This window comes from Podarcis raffonei, chromosome 11, assembly GCF_027172205.1.
Source record: "Podarcis raffonei isolate rPodRaf1 chromosome 11, rPodRaf1.pri, whole genome shotgun sequence".
Taxonomy (NCBI): domain Eukaryota; kingdom Metazoa; phylum Chordata; class Lepidosauria; order Squamata; family Lacertidae; genus Podarcis; species Podarcis raffonei.
This window is the reverse complement of record NC_070612.1, coordinates 30,940,629-30,954,616: the sequence shown is the minus strand read 5'-3', so window position 1 is coordinate 30,954,616 and position 13,988 is coordinate 30,940,629. Positions and strand designations below refer to the sequence as shown.

Sequence of the window (13,988 nt, the reverse complement as noted above, 5' to 3'; positions counted from 1 at the left end):
AAGCTATAGAACACACCTTAGCTATATGTTATGGTTTGTTTGATGAAAGATAAAATCATGAGCTTAGGTTTGGATGCAACACCAAGCCAAACCATAGCTTATAGCAGCACAGCACCAGGAAAGGCTGGAGAAGTAGGGTGGGCTGCTAGCTTTACCTTTTTAAAAAGCTGGACATTTTTAATTTACACACACAAAGTGGGTATGGCTAATCCATCTTCCCTTGAGATAGCAGTATTAGAGAACCATCTATCACTTAGTTACTTGCGATCACTAATATGCCTTACAAGCCAACTTCTTCTCCCCTCCCAAACTTTTACCAAACTAGTAGTGCACCTTGTTTAACGAACTGCTATACTACTGCTCCAAGACACTGAATGTTAGGTAAAATTCCAAAGGGGTCAGTTGCCTAGTCTGTTACAGAAAAGTCAAAGTATTAGAGCAGAGTGTTTGTTGTACTAGAACAACTTATCTAGTATGCTGGATTTCAGTGTCTTTGAACTTCTGAAACCCGAGTTAGGGTCACCCCGACTCCCTCCACCCCAATCTGCTAATATGCTACACAGAGCTCTATTGTTTTTAAGAGAAGTAGCAGGGAACAGAAGAATAAATTTGGCTTAATCCCAGGTCAACAGGCTTTTGTTCTTGCTCACTAGCTGAAGTACAACCATGAATGTCAAATACGTAATTCTGCTAGACCTTTAACATCACTATGGAAAACAGTCAGGCCTAAAAAAAAAAGCAGTAAAACTAAGCAACTTATTCTTGGCTGCCATTTTTATAATCAACCAAGCTTTAGACAAAAGAGGTTATTTATATTTTAGTTCAGAGTACAGATTTTAAGCTGCAGTTATACATAGTAATATATTTAGAGAATCTTGCTTAGCAGTTGAAGAATTGTATTAAGTATTCAGGCTGCAATTGAAACACAATGGAAAAGTTGTGCTGATGAAAGGACTAAGAACCCTCTGAATTGTGCCAAACGTGTCAGAAACAATGGAAAAGCTATTATAACTGTCTGGTGTACCCATTTCCAACTTAGACAGTACTTCATGCAACATTTTATTGTAAAAATAATTTACGGTTAATTTTACAGCTGAGCTTTACAAAGTGGAAAGCAAGAACAGAGACCTGGGCTTTTAAAAGTGGTATCATTTTTGAATGCTGTTGGGCTGCCAGACAGGATTCTCAGTCTATTTGCATATTTAATAACTGGTACAGTCACACAAGCCATTTACCAAGCCAACACTTAACAATGAAAATTGCAGTCAAGCCACTGCTATCATTACTAGTAGACATGCAAAGGGAACTTTGAATCCAATTTTACTGGAACTATTTCTAGTATTTCAGATAAAGCCAAGTCAGTTGCAAATGCACTCTACTAATCAGACATTCTAAAATAAATGCATACTGGACAAATGAGCTTGTAGAAGATAAACATTAACCATTTAATGGCTGGTCACTTTTACAAATATGTCTTTTCTTAGACCCTATTATTCTGAGATGCACTGCAGCATTATTAGGTCCTTCATGCAGCCACAGATTATTTTGCTCCTGTCTGAAGAGTTTTCTTCTCATTAGCTGCTTTCTGCTTTTGCTGCATAATTTCGGAGTCTCTGGAAAAGAAAAGATGAAGAGCGAGTGACGTCCATGTTTAGTGGAAACAATGAATATTTTTCAGGACAATAAGTGTTTTGGTTTCTCACCTTCCTCAAAAATCCCACAACCCTCTAGAATGGATTTTGGAGCACACAATGGGGAAGAATAAGAAGTCCTGTTGAACAATGTTGGTTCTCAATGTTTTAAAGTTCAGTGTTCTAGTTCTAAATTCTAAACTACACCTTCCCCCCCACTTCAATTATAATAAGACTGTATCCATTCCAAATAGCCAAATGCAAGCTTAAGCACATTAAGGTAGCTTCCCAAACATCAAATATATTTTTTCAGTCTAAGACAGGGCCACAGTATAGAAATTGTATTTTATCTTTAAGCATTCTGAGGCAGAATTTTACACTACTTACATATACACCAGGGTATGTGGGTTGTCAGAGATTGCTATGCAAACATACCTCTGTTTCCTTTGAGAAGCCGACAAAGTATCCTCTTTTCTTTTTCCTTTATTTAGTTCTTGGTTTTTCTTCATGTTCTTTTGGCGGGCAAGTTCACGCTGGTTCCCACCTAAAGTTGGAACAGTTTTAAGAGTTAGGCTTTAGGCCAGTTACTAGTACATACTTTTGACCAACAGAGCCAAATATTGTCCATCTCTTATTTGCACAATAGTAAAGCCTGCTGCCGATAATCCAACTTTCCCCCTTTACACTATGTTAAAAGTACCACACTTTGACTGCTCTTTGGTAAATGAAGCTTGTAAGCAAACCCTGTTGGATCAGCTGCACTACTGAGTTCCCAACTTCGCAGCCCACAGTATAGCCAATATCTCAATATTCCCGACAAAGTGTGGCTTTGGTAAGCGCCAGTCACCAAGGAAATACTTAGCTTGCCCAGGTAGTTTGAAATCCAATCAAGTGGGCAAGTATTCAGGCTGGCTTGCAAAGGAATGTGCTTCATCCAATAACATGGTGACATCTTAGCCTACAAGCTAATATAACTGATATAACCAAAGTGGGCTACTGCACATACATGTTGACAAGAACTTGAGCAGCACTGATACCAATGCCCTTTAGGTATGCATGCACAAATATTTTATGCTAGCCTTTTGATGCCATGGATCCCCAATATGAAATATTATATGTGTGTGCGTGCATATAATTTTGCTGCAGGTCGCTTGGAGACCTTTGGGTGACAAGCACCTAATAAGTTGAACAAATAAAAAACAGCCTCTATGCTACAACAACCAACTAATTCTGTAGTAGAAAAAGTTTGAGTGCTGCAGTACAGTTTACATACGCTTCAGCCATATTTCACGCAGCTTCAATCTGTGCTGAATAAGGAACTAGGAATTTAGGAACCACCTTTGGGGGAATGAACTTAAGGGGCTTTTTTCCAAGTAAGCCTGCGTACAAGTCTAGTTAACATTTCAATGAAGCTCTCAGCAAGCCTTAGTTCCTGCTGAGGGAACAAATCGGAGCGCTCCTCTATAGAAATAACACACACTGAGCAGCATCTTTTGTTTCAGTTTAAAGTCACTGGAAACTGAAGTCGGCGCCGCCGCAGCTGTTGTTTCCAAAAAGTTAACGCTGCAGTTTGAAAATACTGTACAGTACAGCCCGCATAGTGCAAACACTTAACTATTGAGGCATATTTAGCATCCACCCGTGGACACCGAGCGTCCCCCGCTAGCTCTCTCCTCGGGGAAGGCAGTTTGGGGCCCCGGATTCGGTGAAAAGGGCCCTTTCACACGGCTCATTCCGAATAGGGGAGACGGTAACGCGAGCGCAGCAGGGACGTATCCTGCTCACAAAGAGCATGTTGTCTCCCCGGTCGAGGAAGGAAAACAGAGCTGTGCTTTCTCAGGCCAGCCCTGCCTATCGCTTCCTCTTAAAAGAGAACCGCTTCCCTCCAGCCAGAGTCCCCGTTCACGCCAACAGACACACACAAGGGCGGCCTCTCCATCAGCCCTCGCCGGGTCTACTCGGGAGCAAGCCCTACTGAAGTCAACGGGGGCTTCTTCCCCGGACAAAGCGCGGCCAGGGTTGCAACGTCTCTGAAGCGAGCTTACAATAGCCGCCCGCCGGGGACCACAACACGGGAGCGGCAACCCACGGCTGGCCTACGATCCCCGCAAGGCCCGCTTCGGCCCCAGGCCGCCGCCGCCGCCACCAATTATACAAGTCCCAACTGGCGAGGGAAGGCCACAGCAGGGCGGTGGCGGGCGCCGCCCACGTCGCATACTTACGGGCCATGGCAAAACAATAACCCCAGCGGCGACGACCGTTACGCGCACGAACAGCAACAACCCCGCTATCCGCTCCAACTGCCAGAACCTTCTGCGCGCCTCGCCCGCCGTTGCGCTCCTTATGTAAGGGGCCGCCTCTGTGACGTCAGGCCGCACGTCGACGCCTTTCCTGTTCCCAGCCGCGCATCTGGAGCCGGTCCCGCGGTGCCCTTACTGCGCGTGCGCGCAACCCACCGATCGGGCCTCAATGCCTGGTATCAGCTGCACGAGTTGAAGCTGAGACGCTGTGCGCGCGTTACGCGGAAGAGAGGCTCAGGGGGTTTGCTTCCGAGTTAACGCGCGTGCGGTTGGGATGTAAATACAGTACCGCTACTTCCCTGGCACGCGCGGGATATGATTTCTGCACGATCTCCAGGTTTCAAATGGGATGCGAGGATCTTGCCCTAAAAGGCGGGATGGAAATGAAATGAACGAATATTCCTGTGTTTTCAGAAGCCCCACTGAGTTCGATGCATTTACCCGTGATTCATCTGAAATTATGGGGACTTTAAAGAAAACTGGGAGGATAAGGCTGCTTTTTGAATTATAATCGATTTCCAAAACTGTGGGATGTATTTTGAGATATACCATTTGTTCGGTGACTTCCAGTGTTTGAATTCTATAATGTATATTTGCACATTTCTGTTGTATTGATGTAATAGGTCAACAAAAAAGGAAGGAAAGAACAACAACAAATGCATTCCAATGTTATACTTTTATTGGCCCCTTCACATCCAGAACTCATCTGAACAGAACCAACTCCTATGGTTCCTCAAATCAACCAAATTCACAGGTCACACGAATGGATAGAATTGATGCAGTCACAAAGCTTAAGCAGAAACCACATTCTGATACCATTTATTGCCCAGTGTCATTTGTAGGTCAGATCAAAACCGATATGAATGAGCACTAAGCCACAAAACAGTGTGCTAGTTTGGAACCACATTGTTCAATGTGACATGAATTTGATTGGTTTAGCTACTCAGAAGTTGGGTGTTCCTGACTGTTCTTCTGCAATATTGTTTATTGCTTAGAACAGGAATGAGGATGTGGTTTCAGTGGACTTTTTGTGGCTTACCTCATCATTCCCACCTGTTCCAATGTGACCTGTGAATGTGATTGGTTTGGTTTGTTTGGAAGGTGGCGTTCTGAGCCATTTTTCTGAAATACCATTTTTGCCAGTAAGTGATATAAGGATGTGGTCTCTCTGGATGTTTTTTGGCATACTGTATAAATCCAATCATGGTTTGGTTAGCTTGATTTGAAAAAGTATAGGTTGAACTCATTAGGACACCATCATAAAATGGGTGGAGAGCTGCAGTCCAAGATATGGTCATGTCTTTTTGGAACCAACCGTATAATAATGGCATGTTCCATAGTTATATAAAGCACTGCACTATTTTTCTGCTGACACATTCCTTTTCATATCTAAAGCTCAGTATATTGGTTACTGTATATCACTATCCAAATGTTTAGATCCTTTTATGGATGTTTTATGTTGACCAACTGGATACTTTATGTACCAACCACATCTGCTCACTAGATCCTTGTCCACCATGGGTTATTAAAGCTGCGTGGATTTAGATGACTGAGACGGGTGTAGTAAATGTATTTTTGTGTTGGAGTGTTGCCAGCTGCCCTTAAAGAGGCAGTTGTGTGCCTACTTCTTTAAAAGCCTACTCTGGATCCATGAGCATAGCCAGGATTTGGGGGGGGGGCAGAACTGTGCTATTTGTGTCATTATTGGTCAGTTAGTTAAGTATTTTTAATTTATTTACTTGATTGGGGAAGGGCAGCTCCCCCCTTGCCCCCCTCTGGCTATGCCCATGTCTGGATCCAGTGGAATGTTACAACTATAGAATAGTTGCCAGCACCCCTTTCTTTCAGCAGTGTGGTGTAGTGGTTAAGAGCAGTAGACTCGTAATCTGGTGAACCAGGTTCGCGTCTCCGCTCTCCACATGCAGCTGCTGGGTGACCATGGGCTAGTCACACTTCTCTGAAGTTTGTTGCGGGGGAGGAAGGGAAAGGAGAATGTTAGCTGCTTTGAGACTCCTTTGGGTAGTGATAAAGCGGGATATCAAATCCAAACTCCTCCTCCTCTTCTTTATGTGCCTGCTGAAAAATTTTTTATGCCACTAAGCTTATGCAGACAGCTTCTTTCTCTAATAGTTGATGATCTCCAATTTTAAATGTTCACACAGTTTTTATTGCATGTAAATTCTTCTGTAAATCACCCCAATATAATTTTTAATGAAATAGTGGTATACAATTATGCTTTATATATGAAGAGTGCAGAATATAACCCTCTAAAAATAAGGAAAATTGCAAAACTAAAAGAAAGTTCCAGATTCTGTAATAGTAGTAGTAATTTATTATTTATACCCCTCCCATCTGACTGGGTTGCCCCAGCCACGCTGGGCGGCTTCCAGCACATATAAAAACATAATAAAATATTAAACCTTAAAAAGCTTCCCAATACAGGGCTGCCTTCAGGTGTCTCCTCAAAGGTATATAAATACTATTTCCTTGACATCTGATGGGAGGGCATTCCACAGGGTGGGCGCCACTATTGAGAAGGTCTGCCTGGTTCCCTTCAGCTTCACTTCTTGCAAGTGAAGGAACCGCCAGGAGGCCCTCGGCGCTGGACCTCAGTGTTCAGGCTGAATGATGGGGGTGCAGACGCTCCTTCAGGTATACTGGGCCGAGGCCGTTTAGGGCTTTAACGCACTTTTGAATTGTGCTCGGAAATGTACAACGTGGAATTACCTTTTCAAAGAATATTCGCTCTAGGAAAACACTAACATTTATAAAATCCAACTCAGGTCAGCCAAACACCGGTCTCCGGGTCCCTTCCTCGGGATGCGGGCTTCACGAGGCAAGAGCCGCCAAGCCGAGAATCGCTACGAATGCACTGGGCTAATAAACTAGCCGCCTTCCCTCTCCTCGTGCTGAATCCCCTGTAAACTAAGGCCTTAGTTTACAGAGGATTCAGTGCAAGTCAAGTTCGACATGAACGCGCGACGCTCCCCTGCGTTTCAGGCGGGTGTCCTCGCCGCCCAGGTGATGTTCCTGTTTTGTCGCAGAGTGATGACGCTACGCCGCGCGCCGTCCCCGGAGCAGCTGACAGGCCCCCCTCCCTCCGCGAGAGTCGGAGAGGAAGGGCGGGGAGCTGGGCTTGGGCCGAGCGAGGCCGGTGACATGAGGCGGCCTCGGCGGCCGGAGGAAAAAGGGGACGGTGGGCTTTAGCGAGAGTCGGCGGTTCCCCTTCGCGGCGCCATGTTCCGCCGCGCCAGGTTTAATGTGAAGCCCAACGTGAGACCGGGGGCGGCGGCGGCGGCGGCGAGGGGCAGCCACCCCAGGGGCAGCCCCAGCCCCTCAGGCGTCGCCGCGGCCCCGGACCCCGGTCCCCAGCCCGGCTCAGTATCCGCCCCCTGCTCTTCTGAGGATGCGGCTGCCTCGGCTCTCCCGTCGGGCGCTGCCGGAAGCCTGCAGCAGGACGACGGTAGCAGCCCCAGCCCCGAGGGGTAAGCTTCGCCTTTGGCTGTAGGCTGCGCGCTTCCTTTCTCCACAAAATAAAAGGAGCCTGTTTCAGGAGATGAGCTGGAGCGCAAAAAGCTCCTTTTTTGAGAGACGCGTTGAAAATCGCGGGAACTGGTTCTCACGTGCACCTCCGACACCTGATGGCCTGCGCCTGTGAAGGAACTCATCGCAAAGGCCGGTGCTTCATGTCGCCTGGGACACAGTGCGGCGCTTTTATCCGGAGTCACTACGCACGTGTAGTTGGGGTGAATGGTGAACCAGCTCGGCGTCTTTTTGTTTTTATTTCAGAAGATTTATATACCTCTTTGATTGTCGTAAACCCTCAAAGCACACAAGTGCACAATCGTCTATTATTTCCTCCCCGCCTTTAACCTGCATGACTTTGAATCTTATTTCGAGCGGTGTGTGTCTCTGTGATTCTAGGGCTTGACGTAGTAGTCGAAATTATAGCTGGCATTAGACAGTGCTACCAAGTTTATGTATTGCAGGTGTGGGGAGAATTCGCAATATACATTCTTTGGTTGGCTGTGATGAAGAGCGATAATTCTAGATTTGAAATAGTTGCTGTCTCCTGGTTCCAGAAACAAGGGTAGCTAAGTCATGATTTTCAAGTTGTTGCTGAATGGCCCCATCATCTCTCATCTTTTGCCATAGTGGCTGGGCTGATGAGACTTGTAGTTTAATAGCATCTACAGGACCACAAGTTTAGCTGCATCTTCACTAATAATAATATGCAATGTATATTATACCATAATACAATGATAATATATAAATATATTAATTATATATGCGGCCATCATTCCGAGCTTTTAGTCATTAATTTGGATTCTTCTGTGCTATGATCTCCGGCCTATTTTATGGTGTTTACCTTTTAGTGATATGGGGTAAGAGTAATTTTTTGTAGTTATTGTAGGATGAGCACCCTTAGAAATTTTGTTCTGTTGCATTTTTTCTATGTATTTGGTTTTTAAATTATTGTTAACCTTTTTGTATTATTATGTATTAGTAAGTCAGAAATGTCTTCTTGTGGAAAGTGATGACTGAAATGTATCAAATAATATAAATACTAGATTGCTAACAGCGAACTGTATGTGGGACTCTAGCCATCTATATTCTAAGTAGATATAAAGTTGTAATATATTTTTTGCTTTAATTTTTTATGTCTAATCAGAATAAGCATTTTCAAAAATAAACTCGTAATATGATGTGATTGCCTTTGTGGGAATACAGTGCATTTATTTATTTTTAAAACAGCCAGATTACAATTTTTAGATTTCTCTCTTTTAATCTTCCAGAAATGAAAAGACCAACGCTAGTGGTGATGGAGATTGTAGTAGACATGCAGAGACACTTCTGCAGAGAAGAAAACGAATATCTACAATGCCTAATCTTGCTAAACCACGAGTTGCACCACTATCCACACAACGTGTTGCCACTTCAGCATCAAAATGTTCTCAAAAACAAGTACCTCATTCTCCTGTTATTTGTAACCCTCCACTTCAGAAGGACTTGCCGCCTTCTGAGAAGAACAATGTGGAGAATTCCCCAAAGTCTCCCATACTTCCTGAAAAGAAAACTCCTGTTCCCCAAGTACCACAATTCTCTCCATTCAAAAAGTCTGTAAGTAAAGAGCCGAATGCATGTGTAACAGGTCAAAGAAGCGACGAAGCCCTGCAGAAGAACACATCCTCACCCCTCAAAGAGAGACCAACGCAGGAAAGTCTGATTCAAGAAGAAATACCACACTCAAAATGTATTCCAGGCAAAGAGAAAAGAATATGTTCCGATCGTGAGAAAATAATCAAAGCTCAGAAGCTAAGGAAGATGCTCAAGGAAGAGTTGAAGAAAGAGAAGGTATAACAACACTTCGGAGATTTGGTTATGAGGAAGAGGGGAAAGTAATAGAGCATATAGCCTGATTTCTGCATAGAAGTCATATTAAATCAAATTTGGCATTTGATTCAGTAGTATTGTCTCTGCCCTGATTTTCTAGGGTTTTGGATAGGAGATTTATGTAGTCTTACCTGGAGATTAGCATTCAAAGCATGCACTTTGCCACTTCCACAAGACATATGGAAGCTCTTGATGTCATGATATGATGCTTCCCTACTAAAGGTAGTTTGCTAAAGGTTTCCAGTTTTTAAAGGTAAAAGCTGGCGTGACCCTCAGCAACATTGTATGATACATCAATTTATAACAAGGATAAGGAAATTATGGTCCTGCAAATCTTGTAGTACTGTACTAACTCCCATCACCCTTGATGCTTGGCCATGCTGATTGGAGTTGTTGGACGGTATAGTTCAACAACACCTGGAAAGAGCAGCTCAGCCCAGCGGTTCTATCGACCAACACATTGCTTGGATCCCTCAATTGCTTTCAGCAGTTTGAGACCCATGGGTGCTGCCTGGCTTTAAAAACAAAACAAAACAAAACAACAACACCTGGAAGGTCACTTATTAGCTTGCCGGATTTAGTAGCTTAATAGCCAGCAGACATTGAACTTTGCTTGTACCTGGGGGATGTCTTTTTGTAAGATTATCATGGTTGTATAGTATGCTCTGAATGAGAAATGATATAATGGAACTGGTTAGTGCCTCTCTTTAGAAGGTGGCATCACATGAAATATGATTTTTAAATCAAGCATGCTACCTTTTAAAATGGAATGTGGGGGGGGGACCTGTTAGGATGGTCTGCCCTCGGAGTCTGATGGATCCAATCAGTTTCCAGGTGACTTTGGAGGATTTTCTGGCTGATATATCTGGCACTCTTCTCAAAGTCCTAGCTGACCTCAGGAACATTCGAATGGGTTGCCATGATCACTCTTGAGCTCCTCCCCTGCTTTGTGGAGCCTATTTGGCTTACTGGTTCACAATAGAGCTTAGGGCAAGGACACAAGCTAGGCGAGATGGCTTCAACACAAGTAGAGGAAAACTCCAGTCAAATGCGGTCAAACACTGGTGAGGGCTCTACATCAAGCCTACCTAGTGGCAGGGGGCAGACAGGTGTGGGGGACTCCATGGTCCTGAATTGGGTAACTGTATCCCTGAAAGAGCAGGTGCGAAGCCTGGGAGTCATTTTGGACTCACAGCTGTCCATGGAGGTGCAGGTCAATTCTGTGTCCAGGGCAGCTGTCTACCAGCTCCATCTGGTATGCAGGCTGAGATCCTATCTGCCCGCGGACTGTCTCGCCAGAGTGATGCATGCTCCAGTTATGAAGGCAGCCCTGTTTAGGGAAGTTTTTTAATGACTGATATTTTAATGTATTTTTAATCTGTTGGAAGCCGCCCAAAGTGGCTGGGGAAACCCAGCCAGATGGGTGGGGTATAAGTAATAAAATTATTATTACTATTATTAATAATAATTACTGAAACCTATACACTGCCTTTCTGCATTCAGTGCCTAAGGCAGCTTAGACTATTATAAAAACACATAAAAATAATCATATTAAAAGAAAACAATACATACAATTAAAACAGAGTAGTTGCAATTACTCCAGTAAAAAATACCGTATTTTTTGTTCTATAAGACTCACTTTTTTCCCTCCTAAAAAGTAAGGGGAAATGTGTGTGCGTCTTATGGAGTGAATGCAGGCTGCACAGCTATCCCAGAAGCCAGAACAGCAAGAGGGATTGCTGCTTTCACTGTGCAGCAATCCCTCTTGCTGTTCTGGCTTCTGAGATTCAAAATTTTTTTGTTTTTTGTTTTCCTCCTCCAAAAACTAGGTGCGTCTTGTGGTCTGGTGCGTCTTATAGAGCGAAAAATACGGTAACAATAAAATGAGCAGTCAGTTAAGGTTAATGAAAAGCTCCCACAAGGCCACTCAGAAAAAGAGCAACCAAGTTGTCATAAATCTGTCTAAAAAAGAAGGCTTTGTTTATATATTTGTTACAAAATACATGAACTTGATTTTAACGTATAGACTCCCAATAAGAAAGCTGATTAAGTCTAAAACCCTATCAAACTCATATAAATGTTAATTTTTGTGTCTAGCAACAACAGAAATATAAATACCCAGTAATTGAAAAAAGCATGCCAGAAGATCGTTCAAAAATGGTTATGAGGGACTTCATATACTATCTGCCTGAAAACAATCCAATGAAGTAAGTACACATTTTATTTTTTATTGTAAATGTAAATTGTTTTTATATATTTGTTATGTCTTCATTTTATCCTTCCTTTAAGATACCCAGGCCTCCTCCTTTTCACTTTTCAGGCTTGTGGAAAATTTGGGATTCCTTGTTAAGTTGCTTTAAATAATATCAGCTTTCTCTATTGTCCATGGGAAAACATCAGGGCTCATATAAAGGAATTTTAAGTAATTAGATTTCTAAATAATTCATAGTTGTCTTGTTCTGACAAGCAATAAATCACATAGATACATTTCCCCCCAATCCCACTGAAGTTTGTGTGAATAAACCTAATTAAATTAAAAGCCTAATATTTCACATTAAAGTGTGCTCTGAGTAGGATGGTAAATCACACAGGTAAACTAGTTGCTGTCTTCAAATTTTATTTTAATAAATGGCTAATGAAAATTGTGCTTTTTATATTTAATAGATCTTCACTGGTGGAAGAAAAGAAATCCGAAAAGCCTTCTACAGTGACTCAAGCAAAAGAGTAATTTTTTTGTCCCTTCTTTCAAATAGAACTAGTGATCTGTGCAATAATTTAGCACAGAGGGATTTGTATGAAAAAGATTTGTTTGTTTAATGTTATTGAAACTGAATTATTGCTCTAAATATTATAATCCCAGAATTTTTTTTCTTTTACTTGAAGATAATACTACTTTGGGCAGTGTATTGTAATAAATTACCCATATGGTAAAACTCTGCTAGGACCAGTTTAGACATAATCCTAGCTAAGACCAAGTACAAGTTGTGTTCTTGGGTACATGGGTTCCCCAAGCTTCTTTCCTCTCACATGGAAACTCACTGTACCTTATCTGCACTCTCTTTAACAGTTGTGGGCAAGAAATTCTCAGCAGAAGTCTTGTGTGCAAGTGGGTTACCAAAATTGGATTCCACCTTTTGCCTGCACTGATATTAACCATGTTTAACCTTAAGTCTTAATCCAGCATTTGATTCTTGATTTCAAATGCTGGCTTAGGAGTCCCCAAGGTTAGTACAAAAATAATACCATGGTTGATGGCAGCAAGAGGAATATTAGTACATCAGAGGAGTGGGTTAGGATTGTGATTTATTTATTTATTGCACTTTCTCATCTGCTAGTGGATGCTGGCTCTCAACAGCCAGTTTAAAATATATGCCTATTTAAAGTGTATGTGCAAGAACATATTACAGTCTTCTGAAAAAAGGTGTACAGTATAATGACAGTTGTTCCAGTGCCATGGTTGGAAGTAACTGATAAGCGCTTGGGCCATAGAAAAGAATTTTTATTTGAAAAGGAAATATGAAGAAAGTTCCCTGCTACTTAAACTGTTATCTCTTCCCATTTCAGGCCTGAAATCATTCTTGAAAGCGAAAATGAGGAAGATGAGGATGAAGAAGAAGGGGGAGATGATGATGATGGCCCTCTTCTTGTACCTCGGGTAAAGGTTGCGGAAGATGGTTCAATTATTCTTGATGAAGAAAGGTTAGGTTTTGTCATTTTGTATCTGCTTTAGGAAAAGAACAAACATTTGCAGAATTTCTTGGCTCAATATATCTTGCTGCCTGAGGCAAAGCTGGAATAGTACTTCCACCTCGGCTAAGACCAGCACTTTAAGAAAGCTGCTGCACCATTCATATACCAATTCTTGCCTTAATTCCTTCCTTTTCTAAGTTTGGAATCTATGAACTCTTACCTGGGAGTAATACCTATTGAGTTCAGTGGAACTACTTTTGAGTAGACCTGCATTGGACATTGCTGCATTTCCCCTCTGACTCTGTTTCGGTCTCACATAGGCACTTTCTTTCTGTTGCCCCCCTTCAATAGCATATGCTCAGTTTTAAACTGCAGAGGACGGGGAGCAGAGATTTGAGGCAGTGGGAATAAGTGGTGGCGGCAAGTCAGCTTGTCCTTAATTATAAAAAGAAATTCTACCTGTGGAAAGTGTGCCAAATCTGTCACCTGAGTGCTTTGCTTCCGGTTGCCTAATAGCCAGCTGGGCCCTGGATCTCTTAAGGCTTCTTGTTTCTCACATTGATCTTAATGGTTGTTGGATTAGTGAACTATATTCATATTGGTATGGAATGATAACTTAAGGCCATACCAGAGTTCACTGAAAAACTGTAAACTGTTCATTAAAGTGTTTGCTAGTAAGAGCAGAAATTTTAGTAAATTTGAGGTGGGAATCAATTGGTCTTCACTATTTATTAAGACAGTTTTCTTGCAACATTTGTTTTGTATTCTAATATCTCTCAATTTCACATTTAGCTTAACTGTGGAAGTTTTAAGGACAAAAGGGCAATGTGTGGTAGAAGATAATGATCCCATCTTTGAGCGTGGATCCACAACAACCTACTCAAGTTTCAGGAGAAGCTATTATACCAAGCCATGGTCAGAAAAAGGTAGGTGCAGCTCAGTGATATTCTTTGCATTTGACGTTGAAGGACCC

At 42.5% G+C, this 13,988-nt stretch overlaps 2 protein-coding genes across 2 annotated transcripts in view; one reads left to right on the top strand and one right to left on the bottom strand.

The window, feature by feature from the left end:
* Positions 1–1,046: 1,046 nt before the first annotated feature.
* On the bottom strand, positions 1,047–3,979 carry LOC128423337 (small EDRK-rich factor 1). Its single transcript, XM_053408392.1, has 3 exons — positions 3,854–3,979; positions 2,067–2,175; positions 1,047–1,613 (listed from the first exon to the last, which is right to left on the bottom strand). The coding sequence occupies exons 1-3, from the start codon at positions 3,858–3,860 to the stop codon at positions 1,541–1,543; spliced, it is 189 nt and encodes a 62-aa protein (XP_053264367.1). The 5' UTR covers positions 3,861–3,979; the 3' UTR covers positions 1,047–1,540.
* A 3,189-nt stretch (positions 3,980–7,168) lies between these two features.
* Positions 7,169–13,988, top strand: part of BDP1 (B double prime 1, subunit of RNA polymerase III transcription initiation factor IIIB) — a 47,995-nt gene continuing 41,175 nt past the window's right edge. Inside the window, exons 1-6 of the mRNA XM_053409130.1 lie at positions 7,169–7,416; positions 8,728–9,286; positions 11,423–11,532; positions 11,990–12,049; positions 12,890–13,024; positions 13,808–13,941. Of these exons, the coding sequence (XP_053265105.1) occupies positions 7,169–7,416; positions 8,728–9,286; positions 11,423–11,532; positions 11,990–12,049; positions 12,890–13,024; positions 13,808–13,941 (1,246 nt within the window). The remainder of the gene's footprint in view (positions 7,417–8,727; positions 9,287–11,422; positions 11,533–11,989; positions 12,050–12,889; positions 13,025–13,807; positions 13,942–13,988) is intronic.

Excerpts from the sequence above, each read along its gene's own strand:
- LOC128423337 (XM_053408392.1), bottom strand. Across the intron at positions 1,614-2,066 it reads GCTTCTCAAAGGAAACAGAG|AGACTCCGAAATTATGCAGC; the intron begins GTATGTTTGCAT and ends TTTCTTTTCCAG.